Here is a 26,855-nt window from a genome sequence, read left to right as displayed (position 1 = left end):
AGGAAAGAGCGAAGTCCATTGAGAGGACCCTTCATTAAACCAACTGGAATAACAAACCAAATCCATGTATCATCTTCATCCCATACATCTAGCTACTGAATGTGTCTGCTCATTCACCAATAATTGGCTCTTTTAACCCTTGACCTGACTTGATTGTCTGCATACAACAGACATGTTAAATGTATGTCGTAACAATGAAGACAGATTTTGCTATCAATGCTATAAGCATTGATAACATGCTCTGCATTGTACAAGACAAAGCATTTTTACCATCAAGCGGGAAAAAATATAGGCCTGAATCAGTACGGCTACTGCTGGTCAGCACTGAAGTGCATTGGCAGAGCTGGGTATGGTAGATTGCAATGCAGCTGCCACATTACATGGTATATTCTACTCTTCGGCTGTGCAAATATGGAAAGTTTATAGTATGTCCACATTAAAAGAAAAGTACACTGGCTTCAGCCAGTAGTGTTAATTCCTTACTTTAACAAGTACTAGAACTACCCAGATTGTACCTATAGAATAAAAACAAAACAAAACAATTGGGGGGGGGGGAAATACTTCCATACCACCTGGTAAATCTCCAGCCTCTAAGAGCTCTAGCTATTCATCTACTCTTGACATGTTCTCGAGTATTAGGGAGTTATTCTCAGGATGTATGATTACAGTCAGTCAAGACAAGACAGCCACTCCATATATTCATTAGAGAATAATGGAAAGCATTAAGTCCGTCATCACTGAACAACCTTACGAGGTGGCCTGTAACATAGCTATAGTTGTTAATTCAGCAGTTGCCATTTCTGCAGTAGTCTTGCTAATGTACCAGGTACATAACATTCCAGTGCAGGTGGCTTCAAAACCAAGTTTTATGATAATCATAATGCTGGTTGTAAAAATGAGCACAATAAGCCGACAATTTGGGTATGAAAGTTTGTCCTGAGCCCACTGAATGAAACTATTATAGTACATTCCTTGCTGCTATATATGCCTTCTAATTTTGTTGGTGGGGATTTTCCACCCTTTTTCCTGATCTCCCCACAGTGTAAGAGATTTTTATCCTACTTAAAATTTAGATTCTATTTACTAAATTAAATTTCATTAGATTGTAAGTTCTTCAGGACAAAGACAATCTTTTACTATGTGTAGGTACAACACACATCAAGCACAACAAGGCCCCAATCTTGGTCATAGCCTCTAGACACTACCGTAATATTTTAATAAATAATAGACCTTGGGGAGGAAGGATGACAATTCAGATACAGTTTCTTGAAAATCGGGAAGTTAAATGGAGAGAAATGAAGGGCTTGGTTAAAGTGGCAAATGACCTTTTTAGACAAAAGAGAGTGGAACAAAGAACCAGATCTGAAACTCAGGATAGCTCTTAAGACATAACAAAGCTGAAATGGAGTAGGTGGACAACCACACATGAATCTTGAAAGGCTTCAGGATTTTAACCTAACTGGTTTTACACCTTGATAATATGCAGGTTTCTTCCCAAAAAAGAAAATACAGCAAAATAAAATAATAATAATAGTAATAATAATAATGAAAAAAACCCAAACCCTCAGCATAAAAATAAAATACTGAGAAATGGCAACTTTGACAAATATTTGACAAATATTGACAAATGCCCATATGGTGTATCCTTTTCAAATGCTAGTATCCATTTCAGTGGTGTGTTTAACCACATATCCAGTAAAGACAATTCTTTCTCAACATGTGAGAACATGTTATTCTAAAGTGAGAGCCATTGTGTAAAATCAGCAATATTTTTTAAGCATTATGATTAAACATACCTGTGTATCTGCATTCAGAACTTTAATCCTCTGTGTGGAGATGAACAGATCCACTTCAGTCAAGGCCTGGGAATCTCCCTCAGAAGTCTAAAAGACAGTTGCATTGTAACAAAGGGAATTTTAATTTTCTATTTAAAGTGACATCTCCACTGATCACTTCAAGCAAAATGTAATGTTGAACAATTACATTGCTGAGCTACTACAAAGACAGCTATTCAAAGGTGTTTCCATATACATGCAAATTTAGTATTAGAGGACATTTACTGCCGAGGAAGAGATGTTTTTATTTTGTGGGTGAGTATGAACTTTCGGAGCTCATGGATGGTGCTGAATTGACGTCCTCTATTTATTGACATAACTGGAGAAATGGCATGGATACTTTCCCACACTGTCTCATCTGCATGCCTCATCCCTGTTCTTGAGGCACCACCAATAGACATCAGAGAGTAGTCTATTCTCCATACCTATTCAGTCCTTGCCATTGGTACTGGAATTACTAATAAGGATGCAAATCAGAGCTAATTGTTGTGAGAATCCAGTAGTGGGTGTGTAAAAGAATTCCATGACTTTAGGAGGCGCCTGATATTTTAACTGCCTTGTGAGAGGTGGAAATGGCAGAAGTGCTAAATGACCTTTTTGTTTCAGTTTTCACCAAAAAGTTTAGTAGAGATTGGACATCTAACATAATGAATGCCAGTGAAAATGAGATAGGATCAGAGGCTAAAATAGGGAAAGAACAATTACAGGAGGGGGTGGTTCAGAAGCAGATCTCATGGATTTAATCATTAGGGAAACCTGAAGGCAGGCCTCTGTCCTTCTCTCAGGAGCTGAAAGACTTGCAAATCATACATTTACAGTGATGTGTGATTATCTCACACAATAGCGGCACTTTGAAGCTGGGATAGCTCCCTCCCATGAAGGCCTGCATTTGAATACAGGAGAACTGGATGATGCCATACCACTGACAAAAGTGATTCTAACAACTAAAGGTTGCAACAATCAACCAAATGAATAAAATTAAAAACCATAAAAGCCAACACTATAAACTAAACTGTAAAAACTACTGCTAAAAACTCTAAGGGAAAGCTTGGCAGTCTTTTGGACAGTTGGGCTCTGACTCCAAGCTGTAAGGAACTGAATGGCAGTCTTTGTGCCTCACCCTTATATGCCCTCACAGCAGAGCATGAGGATTGAAGTCAGGATGTACACTCTATGGGTACTGCTGGCCACAAAGATTCTGATCTCTAGCACGTGTATGAGGTGCATGTGCACCATCAGTGGAATGTGCATATCGACAAGCACTCAAAGGAAAATATCTGGTCTCTTCTGAGTTGTGTTGAATTAGGATCAGAGGCCTTGAGGTAAAAGATTCTACATCCCATTATCAATCCAGTTCTCAGTGGAGAAGTGCCCACATCACAATGTCTACCATCACAATGGACACAGAGTAGCACCCTAGTTGGCAGTCTCAGCAGAAACCAAGGACTGAATGGCCATGGAGCCTGAACTACACTTTCATCAGAAGAGGTGTTCCTTCCAGCTGAGGCTTGGATCACTGATGAAGCAGCATAGGGAAGCATGCTCTATTGCTGCCTGCACTCTACCTGTACTTGTGGAAAAAGAGAAGACTTTGTTCTCCCAGGGGTATCAATCCAGGACCACTCACCAGCACTGAATTCAGTCACAAAAAAATAAAAATAATGCATTTTTTGTTTTGTTAATTATATTCCAGGTGGGTCAAACAACATGCAAAGAGTGAAAGCCACATTACACTTTGGCAAAGAACTAACTGCATCACTTACAATCAAGACGATCACAAATAGTGAGATTCGCTCTAATGACAGCTTTGACAATTACATTTAGCCCGTCCCTACTGATGTATATTTTGTGTAATGGGGTGAAATATCTCATCAGCAAATTGTGGTAGTTACCATCTTGAGGTGGAAAATTAAACTTTGTGTGTGCTTAAATATTCAGAATAATTTAATTAATACAAACACAATAAGTCACAGTTATATCAAATAACATCATCAGCTTTAATTGCTTCTCCTGTTAAAACAAGCATAAGCATTAGATTTTTAAAAATTCTCCCCATCATAAAATTGGCTGTTTATTTGGACTGAACAAACCACAGGACATTGTGACATTAAACAGAAGAGCAGCAACAGACAGGCACTCCAGCAAGTGGAAGATGAAAGAAATAAACAAGTGTTTCTTGTTCCATCCAGTGGCCTACTATTAAACAAGTAAAACCAAAATTACAACTTCATGAGGATCTGTAATGAAAAACACAACACTCCACAGGGAGCAAGGACAACAAAAGTGTAAACAAACATTAGCATTCAAGAAAAACAGTTTACACACCGCTTTTTTCTTGATTTTAGCCGCCTTTTGCATCCTCTGAGGAACAGCATAAAAAAGAAAGCAGACAGATGCACACAAAAAAAGAGAAAAGACAGTGCGTGAAGTCAGGGAAACCTTTTGATTATGATTCCAGCCTCTTAAATTTTAACCCTTTTTTTTTTTTTTTTTTTGCAAATAAAAGGAAAGATTAGTTTACAAGCTATACAGGTTTGAAGCATATTGGCTTTAATGGGATAACGGACATTGTCAAATGAGGTTATGCATACTGTCAACTGATTACAGAAATACTGTAGAGTGTTGTCTGTTAACAACTGCTCATTACATTTTTTTCCTGCTGGATACACCATTACCTAAAATTGCATACCAGGTACTTACATGTGCACTTTCAGGGTGTCCAAATCCCATATTTATTCATTCAAAGAGATATATTTGTACATAAAAAAGTCGTATTAGTCCCAGAAGTACTATTAAGGCACTAACATTTCAACATCAGGCTATGTTTATAATATGGTAGCTCCTACAACTATTCTAAATGAAGAGTTTCATGCATCAAAATATGAAAGGCGGGTAATTCCCCTTAAATATAAGGATACCGTTTCCTGAACAAAAGGATTTAAGGAACACTTTGTCTCTCATAACTTTTAGATCAGGACAGTGCTTAATCTGTAATGAAAGAGGTGCTGGGGCTCGAGCAATTTTTGTTACTTTCATAAATGATGCAGCAAACCCAGAGGTGCCAGGACTATGAATTGCCAAGCTAGAGGTGCCAGGGCTCAGCCCTGGCACAAAATAAGCACTGGATCAGGATCAAGTTTCATTGGATGTTTCTGAAATGGACACGTGCAGAGATCAGATACAGTACAGAACAATCTGTGGGTAGAGCCTGGACAACTCTTCAGAAGAGAGATTGCAAAAGGTGTTGGAGGAGAGTCAAACTTCTGTCACTCACCAAAAGGCTACTTATTTTACCTGTGGTCATTGCCCTAACAAGCTGCAAAATACCACTCAGTTATGTTCACTGTATAGATGCGAATGTGAATGAAAGGTCCACCTAATTTCTGTATGAGTGTGTTAACATTTGTGGGGAATCAAGCATATGAAAGAAATATATGTCGTTTTAATCTGTTTGCAGCGCATGGATGTCCATGGTAACCTCCAGACCCATGAATATGATACAGTTCTGCGGTGACCTAGAATCCTAGTTTTGACGTCTCCGACTCAAAGAATATTTCCAACATACCTCTGAACAGCATACCAACCCACAGAATCCCCCCTACCAGCACTACAAAAAAAAAGGATTCTGCGTGGACTCCTCCGGACGGTCGAAACAACAGACTGGATTGCTATATAGATTGCTTTCGTCAACATGCAAAGGCTGAAATTGTGGAAAAGCAACATCACTTGCCCCATAACCTCAGCCATGCTGAACACAACGCCATCTACAGCCTCAGAAACAACACTGACATCATAATCAAAAAGGCTGACAAAGGAGGTGCTGTCGTCATCATGAATAAATTGGAATATGACCAAGAGGCTGCTAGACAGCTCTCTAACACCACATTCTACAGGCCATTATCCTCTGATCCCACTGAGGATTACCTAAAGAAACTACACCATCTGCTAAAAAAACTCCCTGACAAAGCACAGGAACAAATCTGTACAGACACATGCCTAGAACCCCGACCAGGGGTATTCTATTTGCTACCCAAGATCCATAAACCTGGAATTCCTGGACGCCCCATCATCTCAGGCATTGGCACCGTAACATCAGGCTTGTCTGGTTATGTGGACTCTCTCCTCAGACCCTACACTACCAGCACTACCAGCTATCTTCGAGACACCACTGACTTCCTGAGGAAACTACAATCCATCGGTGATCTTCCAGAAAACACCATCCTGGCCACTATGGACGTAAAAGCCCTCTATACCAATATTCCACACAAAGATGGACTACAAGCTATCAGGAACAGTATCCCCGATAATGTCACAGCTAACCTGGTGGCTGAACTTTGTGACTTTGTCCTCACCCACAACTATTTCACATTTGGGGACAATATATACCTTCAAGTCAGCGGCACTGCTATGGGTACCCGCATGGCCCCACAATATGCCAACATTTTTATGGCTGACTTAGAACAACGCCTCCTTAGCTCTCTTCCCCTAACGCCCCTACTCTACTTGCGCTACATTGATGACATCTTCATCATCTGGATCCATGGAAAAGAAGCCCTTGAGGAATTTCACCATGATTTCAATAATTTCCATCCCACCATCAACCTCAGCCTAGATCCATTTCCATTTCCTGGACACTACTGTGCTAATTAGCGATGGTCACATAAATACCACCCTATACCGGAAACCTACTGACCGCTACACTTACCTACATGCCTCCAGCTTCCATCCAGGACACACCACACGATCCATTGTCTACAGCCAAGCTCTAAGATATAACCGCATTTGCTCCAATCCCTCAGATAGAGACAAGCACCTACAAGATCTCTATAAAGCATTCTTAAAACTACAGTACCCACCTGCTGAAGTGAAAAAACAGATTGACAGAGCCAGACGAGTACCCAGAAGTCACCTCCTACAAGACAGGCCCAACAAAGAAAATAACCGAACACAACTAGCTGTCACCTTCAGCCCCCAACTAAAACCTCTCCAGCGCATCATCAGATATCTACAACCTATCCTGAAAGATGATCCTTTACTCTCACAGATCTTGGGAGACAGACCTGTCCTCGCTTACAGACAACCCCCCAACCTAAAGCAAATACTCACCAGCAACCACACATCACTGAACAAAACCACTGACCCAGGAACCTATCCTTGTAACAAAGCCCGATGCCCACTCTGTCCACATATCTATTCAAGTGACATCATCATAGGACCTAATCACATCAGCCACACCATCAGGGGCTCGTTCACCTGCACATCTACCAATGTGATATATGCCATCATGTGCCAGCAATGCCCCTCTGCCATGTACATTGGCCAAACCGGACAGTCTCTACGCAAAAGAATTAATGGACACAAATCTGACATCAGGAATCATAATACTCAAAAACCAGTGGGAGAACACTTTAACCTGTCTGGTCATTCAATGTCAGACCTGCGGGTGGCTATCTTACAACAGAAAAACTTCAAAAACAGACTCCAACGAGAGACTGCTGAGCTGGAATTGATATGCAAACTAGACACAATTCAGGACTGAATAAGGACTGGGAATGGCTGAGCCATTACAAACATTGAATCTATCTCCCCTTGTAAGTATTCTCACACTTCTTATCAAACTGTCTGAACTGGGCTATCTTGATTATCACTTCAAAAGTTTTTTTTCTCTTACTTAATTGGCCTCTCAGAGTTGGTAAGACAACTCCCACCTGTTTATGCTCTCTGTATGTGTGTATATATATCTCCTCAATGTTTATTCCACTCTATATGCATCCGAAGAAGTGGGCTGTAGTCAACGAAAGCTTATGCTCTAATAAATTTGTTAGTCTCTAAGGAGCCACAAGTACTCCTGTTTTTGCGGATACAGACTAACACGGCTGCTACTCTGAAACTTCCCTTATGAGAGTTAAGGAAGAAATAGGATCTACAGTGTGATAGTTAACACAAAGGGCAGGAGTGTATGTGACACAGCAATGCACATTACACTTAGGTATGACACTGTGTGTATTCTCTTCTAGACCCTACAAAGAATCCATTGTACTCTGCCCATTTGGTAAAAGCCAATGGATTCCAATTCAGTAATCTAGTACGCAGCTTTTGCCACCAGTGATATCACACCTCTCTAATGCTGCACCCTTTTAGGGGGGGCAATCCAACTCCAAGTAAAGTTAATGGAAAGATGCCCATCAACTTTAATGGGAGTTGGACCCGGCCTCTAATCAGAATATTTGATGCAGCCTTGGCAGTTATCCAGGTCCATATATAATAGCTTTCACATTATCTGTGTTCAAATTCGCTCTTAGTTAATGACACCTATAGGAATACTCATTTATTGTGGCTCCCAGTCTTCTTAAAATATGAGCCTTATCACTGCCCTATGAAGAATGGTGAGGGAACTGTCATCTGTGTACAGAGATTTCCCTGGCCCTTATGGAAGGGTGTGAGAAACCATACAAACTATTCAGTGAATCCACGCAGAAGATGTATTAGCTTTGGCACAGGGGGCCTCCATGCTGAGGAATTCCCCTCCACTTAAAAAGCTGAACTGAAGCACTGTTGTTTGAAAGTTGGGGAGGGGTCGGGGCCCCGGGAGACTTGAGGAGACACAGGTCCTCCCCACACACAGCCTTGTGGTCTGGCAGATACTGACACTGCCGTCACAACTGAGTCCAGACCCCTTTCTTTCTCGGTGGGAATGCAAACCAAAAAAAAAAGTAGAATTCAGAGGAAATACCAGAACAGGAACTCACAATTCTCCTCCCACCAGGGATGCCTTCTACAGATTTTTCCTCTCCCAACCAACCTCTCCACCATATTTTTCAGGAAACCTATTTACATGATGATGAAGCAACTGCAACTCCTTAGCATATCACTACCACATCTGGGCCTGGTCTACACTGGGGGGGAGGGGGCAGGGGAGAGAATCAATCTAAGATACACAACTTCAGCTACGAGAATAGCGTAGCTGAAGTCAACATATCTTAGATCAAATTAAAATGACTTACTTCGCGTCCTCGCAGCGCTGGATCGACGGCCGTGGCTCTTCCGTCGACTTTGCTTCTGCCTCTTGCACTGCTGGAGTTCAGCAGTTGACGGGCGAGTGATCAGGGATCAATTTATCACGTCTACACTACACGCAATAAATCGATCCCTGATAGATAGATCGCTACCCGCCGATCCGGCGCATAGTGTAGAGGTACTCTTACTGAGCTAAAAGCACCCATTAAAGAGGAATTTCCAGTAAATTAATTCTGAAATGGTGCTTCTCTGCCAGAGACAGCCACCACTTCCATGCCCCATGAGACAAAGTGAGCTTGGAAAAGCAATGCTGAAAAGCACTATGTGTCTGGTTTTTTGATCATTGTACAAGAAGTCTCCAAAATGACTCTCCTGGTGAAAGGCAGATTTTGAAGTGAGGTTATTTAAAAAAGTTTGCAGTGCATAAATAGCCCTGCCCTAGGACAGAAAAACAATGATCTGAGAAACACCTTTGAGACCTGCTGGCAGTACTTGTGGGTACAGTAGTTGCACGATCTACAAGTATCAAATATTCAGATAAAACTGATTAGTTCATAAACTTGGTATGTACTGCCAAAGATTTTGTGAATCAAGCCATTAAAAATGTGCTATAGCGAAATTAAGATAAGAATTCACTTCTGCAGATCTTTACATCTTTATTAACACTGAAAACCACTGAATGCTACTTTTGGATACCATAATTTTCTTATAACTGTAGTGTTACTTTCAGCTCTGCTTCAAACTTCAGATACCTCAGGGACACCATTTTTCAAGTACATCTATCAAATACATTAGGTTGAAGTACTGCCAAGTTACTATACCTCCTATTTCAAGCACATGGAGACAATACATGATAATGACATCTCTTACTTCAGCTACATTGGGGCTGCTTTGCCCTTCACTTCAAGTCCACTTTAAATGTCACCAATGTTTTTACAAAGTATATTTACAAAAGGCAAAAAAAGGCTACAATTTTATGAATAATAAAGCCAGCCACTCTTGTAAGTCAGACCAGGTCAAAAATTAAGTCAACCTATGCTCAGGGGTGTGAAAAATCCACACCCCTCCACGACGTAGTTAAGCAGACCTAACCCCCGGTATAGACAGTGCTAGGTCAACAGGTTGACCTAGCTACCACCTCTCGGTGAGGTGGATTAATTAGGCTGATGGGAGAATCCCTCCCGTTTCTGTAGTGAGTGTCTACACTGATGGGCTGTTGCAGCTGTGCTGCTGTAGCACTTCAAATCTCGCCAAGTCCTCACTTCTCTTCCTTTCTCTGTGTTATCTATAAAAATTATAGCCACATTAATCATGTGCATACATCAGACTGCCATACAAAATATGAAGCTGAAAGCTTCTTCCAGGACTGCCTTACACCTGACAGTTTAGCAGCAGAATTAATTAACAAAACTGTTTCTTGGTGTTAAATCACAGTCAATGCTCATGTGGTGCTTGTGACTTCTCAAGAATCTCATGAGCAGAAATTCCAAGGTTTGGAATGCTCAAGAATCTGTAGCAGCAGAATAACTACCTTTAACGCCTTCCAAGCCTTTCTAAAGCCCAAATCAAGAATCAATAAAGATGTGTGTCTTGCTGAGCAGATTATTTGACCCAAACTGGATGGCTCCAAACATATGCTGATTCTACTGATTAAATTATTTTAAATGGAATGTGTATTTTTTTCTGATTAACACTGCAATCTACACATTTCAGATCATGTCCTTATCTATATGTAGATTTGATATAATGGTACAAATCTAAATAAATCAATTCTTCAAAGCATGGTTAAAAAATTCTTCTATCTGGATTATATATTCAAATAAAATGCATTTATTTAATTGACCACAGAAAGCACTGTGTGTTAAAATATTTCCATGCAAATCCATGGTTTTAAGTGACACAAACACAGATCTGGTAATGAACCTTCTTGCTTTAAGAAAATAATATTTTGATGTTTTTGAAATGCTTTCAACTGCTTACATAACCTCTTACAGGATCTAACATGGCGGCAGGAAGAAATCAGTCATAAACCAGTCTTCTATGCTTTACAGTTGGAATGTTTTCTTATTACAGTCTGGATTTTACCTTCAGTACTTATACTGTGCAATTTGGAATAGCCTCTGTAATAATTTATATTTTGTTCTTCAGAGGATTTGTCAGTTTTACAATGCTAGACACTGGAAACAGTGAGGATTTTCACATCAGCAGATATGTATTCACTTGAGTGCACCTCTCAGTAGGTTTGAAGCTTCAGACATTTCACACTATTCAGAGTCCAGTTATCAAGGGAGTCTATTCTACAGACCATAAAAATCACCTACCTTGACACGGCTCACTGCCTCTTGAGCTTGCATCATTCTTATATTTTTGGAAGGGTTACGTTCTGAGAGCAGCTGTGTAGAACCCAAGTAATTGGCTGCAAAGATGATTCCATCAATGAGATCTTCAGGTTCACAGGGTCCTGGAACTACAGACAGGTATACAATTATTACCTTCCAAAAGGGGGTAGGGCGACAAAAAACTTAATGAAGGGTATTAATACTTGCACAAGCTTTCCTTAATACATTTCTTTCATTACAACAGTCTAATTAAAAGAAGCATTGAAAAGTCCAACACACATTAAACAGGAGACTTATTTCCCAAAATGTTGTCTCAGACACCTAAAAAGCAAATGTGTAGTATTTAAAAATCTGCATAATGTTTTGATCTTGGAATTAGAGAGTAGTTCATTGTAGCATGCTGCCTTGGGAAAAGCACAACAGAGCTCTTCACTATAGTAGGCCAAATACTGCTCTCAAATGCATGCACAAGCTTCCTTCCAATTGATATTAATGTAACATTCATAATATGTTACATGTATTGAGTGTTCTTATCTTTGGGCCAAATTCTGTTCTTCTATTTGGGTTTTTGGTACCCATATTTGTCAATGGGAATGAAAAAAGTGCACAGATCGCCAAACTCTTTGCCAACTACAGTAGAATCTTGTTAGCTCACACTAATGACAGATACCCATGGGCAACAACTGCATGTTGTGAATCAGCAAGTAAGGAAAAACAAAAACACTTCACGAATCACATTCTAGGGTTGATACAGGTAGGTGTGATGTAGGGGGTCAAATATCTGAGCATCACATCCAATGTACAATATCTGGCAGGTCTGAGACAGAGGTATTTCTTTGCTGTGGTAGATGATGTTAACGCAAAAATGCACAATCAAAACAGCACTTCATTTCATACACCCAAGAACTTTAAAAAGGAACAAAAGCTGCAAGGAGACTCTTTGTGTCTGTGTCACTGATGTTTCCATTTTAAAATAATATATTTCTTATGCACGCCATAACTCTCTAAAGTTACAAAAGTAATTCTGTATGCAAAAATACACAAAGGAATTAGGAGGATGGTGATACAAATGAGCACTTAACATCTATTTTACCAATCATCATCTATGTTAACACCCCCCTGAAAGCTCTTATGCTGAGTATATCGAATTTAGTAAACTGCCTAACATAAGGAAAGAAAAAAATTCAAACACTAAGTAACACTGTGGGCACACCGACAGGCATGTCCTGCTACACACTTATTTGGCAGAGGTAGGAAGGACTCAACAGATATTCGAAGCACACATTTAGCAGAAAAGATCATGTTTCACAGAGAAGGCTGTCTTCACTGGGCCATGAAACAGTAAAGAGATCAGCAACCCTTCATAGGGCTGTAAGTCGGGCAAAAATAGTAGTCAGAAACAGAAGATTTGGAGGACATTTGTGTACTTTGCTTCAAGAGAGGACCACTACTGAACTTCAAAGTCTGGGGACAATGCTACCCACAACAGAAAAGAAGCTGTCTTTGTGCTCTCTGGCCATATGATGGACCTGAGTTCAGGAACTGATTCAGACAGACAGCTTCCAGACTCGTACAGATGGTATACTCTAATAACTGGGGGAATAAAGAAGTCCAAATAGCCTGCCAAGGATTAACACTAAGGGTAGAGCTGCACAGCACATCAATCACCCCATCCATCTGAAAGAAGGGAAGATGCCAGATGGCAGCTGAAGAGGAGGAAAAAGTGGACAGATTAAAAAAAAAAACCTGGAGTCAAAAATGAAGAGAAAATAAGGAAATTTGGAACTTATTTTTGATGAATATTACTCAAATTTAAGCCCCAATCCAGCAAAGCACATATGCACATGTTTAGCTTAATAGATAGACTCACTGACTTCAGTGAGATTCTCAAATTAACTACCATTTTACAAACTGCTTTAGCAACTGCCAGGATAATTTTCCAGGGATGGAAAAAGGAGAGGAGGTGGGACGGAGAGAGAAATAAAGGATGGTATTTATACTGTACTTGTGTTATGCTCATCTCCTTTATTCAATGGTTAAGTCTTATTTTCAGCCTGATTACATCAACACTAAAGAGGCAGTCACTCCACAATTTTGGCACCAATCCCTTGACTGTAAATACTCTGTGTTCTCCAACAGCTCTACAACGGGAACTTGCTATGAGCCATATCAACATGCCAAGCTGCTAAACCATCTCTCCCAAGTAAACAAATTAATTGTGTGACTGGGGAAAAGGGACATTGAATGGAGATGCTAATTTAATTTAAAAAAAAAATTCAACAACAATTTTCTGGTAAAGCGATCTTGCTTACATATATAACCAACTGAACTTGTCTGATGCATGCATGGGCGAGCCCTTGAACAGAAAAAATAAATACCATGCTACTTTGATAGAATGCACAGATGTAGCTACTCGCATCTACTTTAATTAGTGGATACTTCTAATTCCACATTGTCCTAAATTCTAATTTTAAAAAAAATCATCAAACACAAATTGAGTGTGATTAATCCCTTCAATTTCTTCATCAGAAAATGCTGCTGCCTCTTACACTTCCATACAGACCAAACATCTGACTGCTATAATGTCAGCCTGCTGCAGAAACAAAACAGTCTTTGTAATTCGGTAATCACAGTACATTTAAAAAAAATCAATACTAACAGCCCCACAGTCTCCAGAGATCTAACATTAACTAACCAACATTAACACAAAATGGAGCAATTTGTTCGGTTAGGGAAGACTGCAGTTTCAAACTTCCAAAGGGTAATTATTTACAACAATGGGCCAGATTTTTCTATAGACTAAACTAGTGTAAATCTAGTGCTAATCCACTAACCTCAATTAAATTATTCTGGATCTTCATCAGTGTGACCCAAAGCAGAATTTATCTCAGTGTATTGGCGAGAGAATTTTTTTAAAATAATTGAACATATCTTGACAGTACCCTCTAAAAAATTAGAAGGAACCTCAACCAAATCTGTAGGAGTCTACTCATCAAAGAAACTGCATGACCAGTTCCACAGTGGGTCAAGTCATTTACCTAGTATCTCAAGAATCAATTACAGTGGGTGCAGTTCTAAACTACTGAGGTCTGGTCTACACTACCCGCCTGAATCGGCGGGTAGAAATCGACCTCTCGGGGATCGATTTATCGCGTCCCATCGGGACGCGACAATCGATCCCCGAATCGGCGCTCTAACTCCACCAGCGGAGGTGGTAGTAAGCGCCGCCGACAAAAAGCGGCAGAAGTCGATTTTGCCGCCGTCCTCACAACGGAGTAAGTCGGCTGCAATACGTCGAATTCAGCTACGCTATTCACGTAGCTGAATTTGCGTATCTTAAATCGACTCCCCGCTGTAGTGTAGATGTACCCTGAGTGAGTAAGAACAATAGGCAAAAATTCCACAAAGACACCAGATTTTAGATTTGTGATCCCATCTAATGAGCTGATTTCAACACAGTTTCTCTTTAAGGTGTTCTGGTCCCCTCTACCTGCTTCACCAGAAGGGATATATACTTTACAAAGAACTGATGCATCTCTTTGCTGAAATGCATATAATGCCTTTTCAGGCCTAGCTTTTTGTCTCATGTATCGTTGTCTCTTCTACAGCACACAACTAAACATATTGGCATAATACTTACAAATCCTCTCCTATACAATCCTTGGCAAGTCAAACAATGACGAGAAGTCTGATCCATAATGCTGCAGGATTTGCAACAAAATATTTTAGAAAAGGAAGTTTCACTTATCTACAAATATAGGCCCACTACCCTGTTTTATTCACACATGCCATCTACTGAATTCAAGGGCGTCTAAGGTGCAGGGTTTGGTTTATCCTTGGCAATATCAAATGCTTTGTAAGTCTCTCCAGGAATAGATTTTTGTCTCCATTTCTGTTCCAAAGTACTGGGAGACTACTTGAAAGGCACTTTACCTTCACAGACATCAGCCTACAGTTCTGCATTTCCTCTGCTATATTTAAAGACATCACTAACACCTCAAGTGGAGCATGGAGCTATAATCCCTGCCCTACTTTAGGTGTCTATGGAATTACTGACTGTTGTAAAAGAAAAAAGAACCATGAATTCATGTCATGTGTTCCCAGCAGCTTAGTGGCAGTGAACATGACTTTCAGCTAGTTTGTTTTAAAACATATTTATTGTAGAAGTAAATTATTACTTAAAAAGCCCCTTAAATAATTTTATTAATGCTTCAGTAGGGGCAGCAAAGTGTCTCTTAAAATAGCTTTATTTATAAGGTTTTATTTTAAGGATTTTGATTCACCTTAATAAATCTCCTTCATCTTTTCAAAAGAGAAACTTTAGTGGATGACATTGGCAAGATCACTATGCTATCAACAGATGGTGGTTGACTATATTGTTATTACAACCTCAGCAACATTTTTAACATCTTATATATCAAGAGCTTATACAAAGGGGCAGTGGGTAAGGGGAAGCATGCTATGTGGATAAATCTTCCAAAAGTTTTCCATCAAGAAGGAAATGGAGATATCCTTCCGATGAGATAACACATCTGTGCAAGTGATGAAGGGAGCATTACTGCAAATTGCAAGGTGTCAAACTGGTTAACCTGAGTGGTCTTTTCTAGAACAATTATAGCTTTTGAAAATGTAACAGTTCACATATATACTTGGCTAAGGTCCCAATTCGGCAAGGCACATAAGCATGTCCTTGACACTAAGCAAGTATATAAGTCCTATGTCTTGTCTACACTGGCAAGTTACTGCATAGTGAAGCAGCTTTCTGCAGTGTAACTCCCGAGGTGTACACACTGCCAAGCCACTTAGTGCATAGAAACTCCTCAGTTGCAGCGTTGCAAAACAACCACCTTGATGAGAGTTGTAAGCCTTACAGCGCAGAGGGTCCAGCGCTGTATTGGCAGTGTAAACACAATACTGCACAGAAAGCAATCAATTGGCCTCCGGAAGTGTCTCATAAAGCAAACCATTAATGTGGAATGCTCGTGCTGTTGAACACAGAGGCTGGTGTGTGTGTGTGTCTGTGTGTCTGTGTCTGTGAGATTGCTGTGCAGAGAGCTGGGGCCAGGGGAGGGAGGCGGGGGCTGATGTCAGGGTTTCCCCCTCCCCCTGCCTCAGGACTGGTTGCTTCCTACGCTGTCTGAACTTACAAGACAGCGTGCTGACACACTCTCTGTCCCCAAAAACACATTGTCTCTCCTCACAAGGAGCGTCACAAGGAGCACAGTGTGGACACGCAACAGTGGTTTAATTCCAGCGCTTTAATAAAAGTGGTATAACTTGTTGCGCAGAAACTTGCCAGTGTAGACATACCCCTATGACAGTGAAGGCAAGGAATGGGAAAAGAATACACCTCAAAACTGGAGAAAGACAAATTTAGTTTGAAAATAGGTTTGAATTTTATGTTGCCTTGTGATGTTACTGATAAAACAATAATTTCTTTAAAAATATATATGATTTTAAGTGTATACAGTATCTCTTTAAAAAAGGCATTTGATGTCCTGGGTTTTTATTTTGGCAATGTAACATTTAACAATACTATTTCTTTGCTATAGGGTGCAAGTGTCATATAGAATGAGGCTCTTCTAGCAATAAACAAAAACCTCAAAACACAACAATACTGCACTTGGAGGCATGAGTTATTCCATGAAAAATCAGCTGAATTCAAGAGAAGGAATCTGTTACCAATGCAAATCTAATAATAGCAGACCAAATATTCAATAGGCTCCTTTAATTGTGCTTGCAAAAAAGTATGTTTGCACCCACAAGACAGGTAACTGCATGTGCAGACACTTTGCATATGCAACCATATATAACTGCAAATACTGGCTGTTACCCCAGTTAAGGAGTGCTGCTGAAAATGTGTCCCTAAATAGTTAATTGGATGCAGGCTAGTGCACTAATGTGGTACCTCTGTCAGAGGTCACTGCAGAAACAGGAAAATGTTCAGTGGTTAATGGCAGGGACTGTCTTTTCATTATGTGTGAGTACTATGCCCAGCACAATGGGGTCCTGTGCCTTGTCTCGGGGGCCCAATGCAATACAAATGAATAGCAGTAATAAAACACAGGGCATTTTGGCTTTGGATTCTGAGAGCGATCTGATTAGCCAACATGAACTCCTTCTGTACCATGTACTTTTGTGATGGTACCATGCCTACACGACAGTGAAAACCCAATAGACAGTTCATCCTCTCTTGCTATGCTACTAAAGAAAAAAAAATCAGAGGAAACAAATTTTACTAAAACTTAAAAAAATGTGTTTCATGCTATCCTAAAAGCTGTATGGATCCCATTTTCAACACTAGAGCAGTGAACTTTTAAAACTGAAAGAAAAACCAAAATGTTCACAATACCAAAAAACAAAAATTGTTTTGAACTACATATGGAAGCACTGTAAAGTTTTATTTTAGCTTTCTAGCATCTAATTTCTACAGTCTCTCTGCCCTCTCCTCCTTTCCCCTTGTCCACTGCACAATTCTGTTAGTGTTTATTTCCAAGTGCCAGCATTCCTTCTTGATTCTTCTGCCTGGAGGGAATGTGTTTAATTTACCTCAATTTAGGGCTTGTTAGCCAGTAAATGCCAAGAGTTAAATGTAAGTTCCTTCAGCAGAGGCAGTAGCATAACTCAGGAACTCTTGATGCCAACTGGCAGAGGGCACAAGGGATGCACAGAGAACCCCTAGATCAGTTATATGCACAATAATTCACTAACGGGTGGCATGTGAGGGGGTCTCCTGAGAGCCAGTAACACATTGGTCATCTAAACCATTATGAAATGTATGTAAGCTGCATATTTAAAGGAGTTATGTACCTTTACAGGAAATTATGTTCTTAAGGTCTGTAAGTTGAAGCAAGTCACCAGAAGGTGACAAACATGTTCCTTTCATATTGGCAAGAGAAACTGACATGTCTGTTGGGTTAGAGGCACATTTAGTACTGTGTACTTCACAATGGAAGCTTCGGCTCTACTAGGATTTTATTTTACAGGTAACACTTTGTTTTCAATATTTCTGCTTGCTATCATTTGAATCTCTGGTCTTTGTTAGAGAATGCACCTCCACATGTATTTCTAAGTGCTGCGTGTTAAGTGGCACAGCGGTCAAAGGTGTAACCGGTAAACTGCAGCATACTGTTCCTTTGCAAACGTGGGTCTAATACTTCTGTGAGTGTCCAGAGGATCAGGGGCTGGACATTACAGAGAGATGCTCGGGAGTTAGGGTGTGCCTATCACTACTTGCAGAGGAACAGCAGAGCTTGCATGGGCTGAGCGGGGAGCACTTGTGCTGCCTATTGCTGTGGGTGTCAGGAAGCTGACCTCTGGCAGGCACAGACAAGGCTTCCTCAAGGGAACAGCTGGTGCTAGAGAGGTGCCTCACAGCCCTGGATAATCCCGCGAACCGTCACGGGTAGCCTTTGAACTTGCCATTTGCACAGTCTCTCAAGGAGACTACTGAAAACAGAAGCTGATGCTCAAGCCAGTGAGATCAGGAAGTTGGGAAAAGTCTGCCCAAGAAGTGTATATTTCTAAATGAAAATACATTGTTCTTGGGGAAGGACTGGTCTTAAAAATTGAATTCTTTAAGATCTATGATCTACGGGGGAAGAGAACTGTATGTGTCAGCATAATAGAATTAACAAGTAAAATCCTCTCAAGTCATGCTTGAGATGATATTTCAGCTATCTGCAGGGAAATTAATCTAAACAACATAAAAACCTGAAGAGCTCATCTTTCAGCATTTAAACTGGGCATCCAACCCTTTAGGACCAGGTCTTAATATGCATGTTTGTTCTGACAAGTGGGTGTTTTTTCAGTTGAAAACTGTAGTTCCCTTTTGTCTTCTGCAAAGATGAGTATCATATATTTATTACTTCTATCATTCAAAACTCACAAGAGGAGGAGTATTGATTTTTTTTTTTCTTTCCAGTAAAAGATAATCTTTTAATAAAGAAATCATCAAGGTTGTCAGTCTGGAAAAGATCAGGATAAACAGAAAGGATGCAACTAAGTGAACCTTGTACCCACTGTGATCAAAATATGATTGATATGCAAAAAAGTGATTGTGTAGATGACATTCATTCTAAGGGAGATATTCTAGCTCAACCAGACATCAGGGTTGGATGCAGGAATCACTTGACATTCTGTGTTATACATGAGGTCAGACTAGATCATCATTATGGTCCCTTTTGGTTTTAAAGTCTATTAACGTCATTTGCCAGTGTTTAAGCTGGTTATTAAAGTGATACCTAAAGCCTTCATTCAGCAAAGTGCTTAAGCCTGATGTGCCTAACTTTAGGCCTAACTTTGAGTAGTCAGACTGAAGTTATGTGCTTAAAGTTAGGCATATGTACAAATATTTTACTGAATCAGGCTAGACATTTTCCCTCATTTAAGGGGAACAATGTGAATAATGAAACTAAATTGACCAGCATATTTAAAGATAGCAGCCTCCTGTGTTGAGCCTTCCTGTATCAGCTGTCTGAATATGCATGGAAGCAGTATCATTACTTCCGATTCAAACTCTCACATGGATTCAATTAGCTCCAACCAAGATATGAGAACAGATAGACTCTTTGTGAGAAGAAGAGTGAATTACAGTCTGAGACTGACTTGTTCTGCAGAGAAAATTCAAGGACCAGCCAAGTTTGGGAACAAAGTTTAGGCTGAAATTTACATTGTGTTTTTTACGGATAGCTCGGTTAAGCCGAACCTAAAGAAGGGATAGGTTTGAACATTATTCACTGCATATATGCTCTGTTGAGAACATGGTGAGAACTTTACCGGCTTATACATAAGGTATATGTTGTGCATAAATATATTATGCTTATTTCTTACTCAAACTTTACAGTTGCAAAATCTTGGATTTTTTGTGGGTTTTTTAGTATTTTGTTTTATATTACTGTAACCTTAGAATACAGTCAAATTTACTTACCATCAACAAAACTTGGAAACGAAGACACTTTCTTTGTCTGTTGGGAAGTAAAAATAATGCACTGTATAACTATCAAAACAGCAAAATCAAGTTCAGACCATAAAGGATAACTTTTATTATATTTAATATAATGAAAGATCCATTTTTAGACTGAATTCTTAAAAAAATATTTAATTTTCTCTTTATGGTTTTACATGGCTGCTATTTAGACAGTACAATGTTTTTAAATACCATTAATTAATTTCATGGGTCTGTAATTAAAAAAATAAAATACACCTCTACCTCGATATAACACTGTCCTTGGGAGCCAAAAAATCTTACAGCGTTATAGGTGAAACCGCGTTATATCAAACTTGCTTTGATCCACCGGAGTGCGCAGCCCTGCCCCCCGGAGCACTGCTTTACCGCGTTATATCCGAATTCGTGTTATATCAGGTTGCGTTATATCAGGGTAGAGGTATACTAAACAAAACTAGAGTCATGGTCTATATTGGAACCCTCTCTGTATTGGTACAGTGCCTAGCATAATCTCTTATCTTAGTTGGGGGTCCTAGATGCTACTTTAATACTACTCAATGGAAGTTCAGTTCATAGACTCCCTTGTTGGCAATGTTATACCAGTTTGAGCATTAAGGTCTCCAATATAGGGGTTAATTTCCCCAATGATGGAAGAGGGCTTTTTGTATGGGCAAGTCTTAATTTACATTACAGGCTACTACTACCATAACTCCCTTGTGCACTTTTGAGATAACAGACCCCTCAGATTTTAAGTCCTCATGCCTGGCCCCAAGCACATACTCGCTGCATTCTTAGACTCCTCCTTTGCTCCATTATTCAGTGCCTCTAGCCCATCTCTGATGTCTATCACAGCATCTTTTTCGCAGCTGACTGAGCAGGTTCACAGCTCACCACAGAGGCTACTTGTAAGGTTGTGAATCAGTTGGGCCTTCAGCTGTGAACAATGTGATGTGTGGATCAGTTGGTAGGGTTTATTCACAGATATATTATTCCTACAGGAATTTTAGTAATCCTTTGATACCAAATGCAGCAATTTCACACAAGAAAGAGATGGAGAGGAAACCAGCCACATTCTGATGCTGCCCTTACTTTCCAATGGCCCCCAAAACAAGAATTTCTGAAGTCTCCTTATATCACCTGAACATTTTAGGACTGTGTTTATAAAATGGGCTGTTATAAAAAGTGACTGCTGCCGCTACTGGTTCATGGAAGCTTTGTGAGCCGCAAGAAACATGCAGTCATGGAAGCTGCTATTACTTGAGAGAGAGCGAGAGAGAGATTAGGTCATCCTCCCCATTTAATGAAATATTTGCTGCCCATGGTGGGGAGAATTTTTGGGGCAGGAGGGAGAATACGGGCGTAAGGTGCTTACCTCTGGTGCATTATTGTTGTCAATTGGTCCATTTAGGTCAGAACGTTGTTGTTTCCTTGGCTGTTCTAAACCATTGCACACCTGTAAGGAATCAGAGAAACACTTTCATTCCTTTTCAACCCTCTCCTAAATAAATCACAAAGAAAATAATCAGCAGGCTAGATGTTTCCTTGAACGTTACTGATTGAAGATAAAAAGTGCCCAAAAATGTCATCTACATTAAAAGAAGACACCCAATCCATAGTGCAGCCACTATGTGTTTGAAACAAAAGTAGTTCAGATAAACCAGGTCTATATTGTTTTTCTCAAGCATTCAAAATAGGTCTTAAGGGGATGTAAGTGATGCATAGGCCTCATGATTAGAGCCCTGCGCAGATACAAAAATGTGGATCCACATCCGATCTGCATCCGCTAGGATCAATCCACGATCCAACCAGCGAGCCACTAGCTGTCTTTTACCTGTATCCACATCCACACCTGCAGAAGCAAGCCATCTCACAAGGGCTAGCTACAGGGGAGGGGGGTGAGGCGACTGTGGGGGTGGGGTCTTGCAGGGAAGGGGCAGCGCGAGGGTGGGGACTGGAGGTAAGGGGCAGCACAGGGGCGGGGTCTTGAGGAGAAGAAGCGGTGCAGAGGGGGAGGACTGGTGGGAAGGGGCATCGCATCACATGCTGCTCCTGGGGGCTCACGAGCCCTGGCACATGGAAACAGCAGTGTGTGTTGCATCACAGTGGGGTAGAGAGGTGGGGTGCCAGGGCCCTGCTGCCCAGTTGCCAGCAGTCCAGGCCCGGGACTGGGAGTGCAACCAGTGCTGCTGGGCCGGGCAAGGGTGGGGACGCTGGTGCTGCCCGAAGGGCCCAAGCTGCTCAACAGGAAGCGGAGTGGCGAGTGGGTGAGTAGAGTCCTGCGCAGTTGTATCTGCATCCGATCCACTATCCGCAAAAATGGTCCCTGGATATCCACATCCACGATGAAGCGGATACCTGCGGATTTGCAGGGCTGTACTCATCATGGCCCTATGCACAGTGGTGAATTTCATACAATATGCATAAACGAAAGCTAAAATCCCAGCTCCAGGTCACAAAAGCAGTTTAATTTGAGTGTTATAGAAATAAGAAAGAGGGCTTGATTCTATTTTTAGTATCACCTTATTCTGATTTTGTAGGGCCCTCATCGGCCTGACCCTTGAACATGAAGGGTGTCTCCTACAAGTTGCAGAGTGGCCTCAACACCCTTTGACCACAGTGGGAGTTGGGGGCACTCAATGGCATGCAAAAATCAATAGAGTGGTGAGCGGCCTCACAGAAATGGATATTTCAGATCTGAGAAAGGGAACCATAACTTTGACAGATTCCCTCCCGTCATCCTTTTAGGCCACGCAAGTCCTAAGGAGAATGCTGGCATAGTGGCAGCAGGGCTACCGGCCTGCCATGGCAACTCCAAGAGAAAATCCACATCAAGGAACTGCAAAGCATTTCAGATCATTCCCTTCGTAATCCCATTTTTCTCAGGAGCAGAACCCTTCCCCCACTTCTGATATATGCTGTGGAGCCCTGACAGTCTGCTGGTACAAGGGACAACCCTCTTGCTCGGTTGCCAGGCAAGGATTGTTGCAGGGCTATGCAACACGACTCAGATTCAGGTTCTATTCTTAGAAATCTAGAAAACTAAATTGTATTTCTGACTTTGCCACAGATCCTCTGTATAATTTTTGGCAAGTCACTTAATTTTTGTGTCTCGATTTCCCGTATGTATAAAGGGAATACTTGCATGCCTCAAAGTGGTGTTGTGGGGCTTCGTATTAAGGTCTGTAAACTGTTTTGAGATCTTAGGATTGCAAAATATTGCCAGTTTGTTATTATTTCCAGGTGGCAGTGTGAAAGGTGATTTCTGAACTGCTTAGCCCCTCTCACTGACTGCCTCCATACCAAAATGTAGCTGTAGGCTAGAAATAGTTTGTATCTTTGAGTCAGGGACAAATTTTTCCCTGGACGGATAATAGTCAGTCAGCAGGGCAAAAACTTGACTCTGTAGTACTACTGTAGGGGACACAAGTTCCTTTAAACTCACTCTTATTAGCTTGATTTTCAGATATGGCAACTCGGTAGGGTATAGTCCAAGACTCCTTCCAAGAAAACATGATAGTCTCAGGAAACAAATGTCTGAACTGCCCACACTATCAAGAGTTGTGGGGGGAGCTTCATAAAGCTCCACGGACGACGTTAGCTAGATACTGTACATAGCTATGATAGTAAAGAAGCTTACTACATTCTCTTAATGTCTATAAATGCTTTTCTGTTTGAGACCAGACAAATTTTATTATGTTGGATGGTTAAACTAATATGGTACAATATGTGCTGATGTGTAGTGAAATACGTTAATATGGGTGAACATATATCCACAGAGTCAGAACATCACAACTATCAAAGCCAAATCATTTTTTAAAATACTGGGATTAGATCAGAAATGTTTTAAGCAGGGGTAATGATATGACTGTAATGGAAATATATCAATTTGTAAAAAAGAATGACAGTAAATATATTGGTTCAAGTATGTGAAAGAGCATTTAAATTTTTTAATTTATTTATTTTAAAAAGACTGTCAGTTCTGATTACTGCACACTTGGCTGAACTGAAAAATGCATCAGCATGTAACAAATGAACTGGGTTAGAATAACATTCAATTGGTTTGGTGAGCATATACTCAGTATAGTAAATTAGATTTGAGATGGCTATATACTCCAAGAAATAAAGCCTAATATAAAAAGATACAGCTGGACATTAGTCAGTCAGATGTGGCTTTTATACAAAAATCCCCTTTGATGGTAGTTATGCTCAATTTCATATGCAATTCTATACTATCCTAATGTTAGATCTAACTATTTCATCATTTAGATGAGACTTTAATTTTTAAATTATTTATAGTAGTCATTTACTGAAATTGCTGTTTTCAGAAGGGACCTTGGGTTTACTTCATTCCTTTAATGTTTGCGGTCACATATTTATTGTGTATGTTATATGTTAGTTTGTAGAGGCTATGACTGAGATCAGAACCCCATTATGCAGAATCCATAACCTGCAGAGATCCTTTATGCCACCTCTCTGTTCAATATATTACCTGCACTCATAAATGTGTCTTTATTTACTACTTAGCCTCTATGCATGAAGACTACAGTTTTTCCAGTGACTCCTTTAAATAATTATGAGTCCCACTCCACAGTTTTATTTACGCAGGATGTTGGGTGCAAATGATTCTTCTACCTGCATTGTTTGTTTATCAGTTTGATTAACTGTCATGTTCCATGTCTGATCAATTTTCGGAGTTTGGGCTTACATAAAGATGCAAAGGGGACAGTGGGAGCAGGGGGAAGCAATCCAGCTAAAGAACAGGAGACCACTCTATCCTCTTCTTACCTCTTGGCCTAGGGGAGCAGTGCTCTCCCATGCCTCTTCATTGGCTGATGAATTGAGGACTCACCAGGCAGAGGAATCTGAAGTGAAAAGAGGAGGAGGAGTTTGAGGAGTTTCTAGGCCTCACGCTCTTCCTGCAAGTAGGATGAGCAGCAGCAGCTATAGCATTGATACTAAGGGGTGGTCTCTAAAGGTACTCCTCTCCAGGAGGAGCGGGGAAGAAGAGCTGCCACAACTCCAGGCCCTCCTTCTCCTCAAAGGGGCAAAACATTTAGCCTTTGATTTAGATGTCACAGGACAAGACTGTGTAGAAAGTGCAAGTTAGGCTGAGTTGCCCACATATTTCATACATAGCTAGAGCTGGAAACCAAGTAGTCTTACTTGTATGGAAGGAGATAAGGGAGTTGACCAATGCAAAGCAGTTGAGACTTTGATTCAACTGCAGACAGATGCTAAAGCAATATTAGAATTTAGATTTTCCAGGGGGACTCCATAAAAGAGTCTAAGGGCAGATCTTCACTACCCACCGGATCGGCAGATAGAGATCAATCTTTCAGGGATCGATTTATCGCGTCTCGTCTAGACTCGGATAAATTGATCCCCGAACATGCTCCCCGTCGACTCCGGAACTCCAGCTCACGAGAGGCGGAAGCGGAGTCGACGGGGGAGCGGCAGCGGTCAACTCGCTGCCGTCCTCAGGGCCAGGTAAGTCGACATAAGATACGCCGTCTTCAGCTACGCTATTTGTTTAGCTGAAGTTGCGTATCTTAGGTCGACCCTCCACCGCCCCCCCCAGTGTAGACCAGGGCTGAAAGGCCTTCAATTCCACTACTAACACAGACATTACTGGACACATGTTTTCTTAATTTATTTTAACATTAATTTATTAATGTTAATTTACAGAATTTCAAGTTTGCATTGATAGTGGAAGTAAGTGACAGACAGCTAAAGCTATAATACTTAGAAAATGAAATTTGAGGAAATACCCACAACTGAAGAATATTATAAAGCATTATCCACCTGAATGGGAGTTATTAATGTAACATGACAGGACCAACAGCCAAACTGGAAATCTGGGGTCTATTATGATCATAACTCATCTAATAACTGGATTACAATGCTACAGACTTGTCAGAGAGAGTCTGATTTAAAGAGAACAAGTTCTACCAAGTAAAGACTGGGGACTTACTCTTCTTACATAGGTGTCTTAAGATATCCCAGTCCCCCATCCGGACACTCAAATCAGGATTTAGATATGTAAGATGCCCATTCATGTACCAAAGTGACAATATGTTTAAGCAAAAACAGGATTTGGACAGCCTGTTCAGATATCCTCATTTAAGAATTGTTCTCCTGGAGTTCAGTTAATCCCCATTAACAAATTGTTGTATGGCACATACAACAATCCAGAAGAAGGCTATATGACTATAAATATAGGGTTACCATATTTCAACAAGCAAAAAAGAGGACGGGAGGAGCCCCGCCCTAGCCCCGCCCCTGCCCCTCCCACTTCCCGCCCCCCCAGAACCCCCAACCCTCCCCCCGTTCCTTGTCCCCTGACTGCCCCCTCCTGGTACCCCTGCCCCTAACTGCCCCCCGGGACTCCACTCCCTATCTAAGCCTCCTTGCCTCTTGTCCCCTGACTGCCCCAACCCTTATCCACATCCCCACCCCCAGACAGACCCCTGGGACTCCCACGCCCCATCCAACCACTCCCCACCCCCTGACAGCCCCCCCCAGAACTCCCAACCCATCTAAACCCCTCTGCTCCCTGTCCCCTGACTGCTCCGATCCCTCTCCCCACTCCTGCCCCCTGACAGCTCCCCCACAGAACTCCCAGTCCCCTACCCCCCGCTCCTTGTCCCCTGACTGCCCCCTCCTGGGACCCCTGCTCCTAACTGCCCTCCAGAACCCCACCCCCTACCTAAGACTCCC

At 41.0% G+C, this 26,855-nt stretch overlaps 1 protein-coding gene across 8 annotated transcripts in view; it reads right to left on the bottom strand.

Moving 5' to 3' along the window:
• Positions 1-26,855, bottom strand: part of APBA2 (amyloid beta precursor protein binding family A member 2) — a 322,283-nt gene that overhangs the window by 109,428 nt on the left and 186,000 nt on the right. For 7 of the 8 annotated variants that reach the window (XM_034784918.1, XM_034784917.1, XM_034784914.1 and 4 more), the window contains 5 exons: positions 21,511-21,591; positions 20,121-20,157; positions 11,174-11,319; positions 4,161-4,196; positions 1,797-1,883 (listed from right to left, as the gene is read on the bottom strand). In XM_034784918.1, coding sequence (XP_034640809.1) covers positions 1,797-1,883; positions 4,161-4,196; positions 11,174-11,319; positions 20,121-20,157; positions 21,511-21,591 — 387 coding nt within the window. The remainder of the gene's footprint in view (positions 1-1,796; positions 1,884-4,160; positions 4,197-11,173; positions 11,320-20,120; positions 20,158-21,510; positions 21,592-26,855) is intronic. The other variant, XM_034784920.1, reaches the window with a different exon arrangement.

Source organism: Trachemys scripta, chromosome 10 (assembly GCF_013100865.1).
Source record: "Trachemys scripta elegans isolate TJP31775 chromosome 10, CAS_Tse_1.0, whole genome shotgun sequence".
Taxonomy (NCBI): Eukaryota; Metazoa; Chordata; order Testudines; family Emydidae; genus Trachemys; species Trachemys scripta.
Note: the sequence above shows the minus strand (reverse complement) of the source record. Positions and strands in the feature narration are given on the sequence as shown.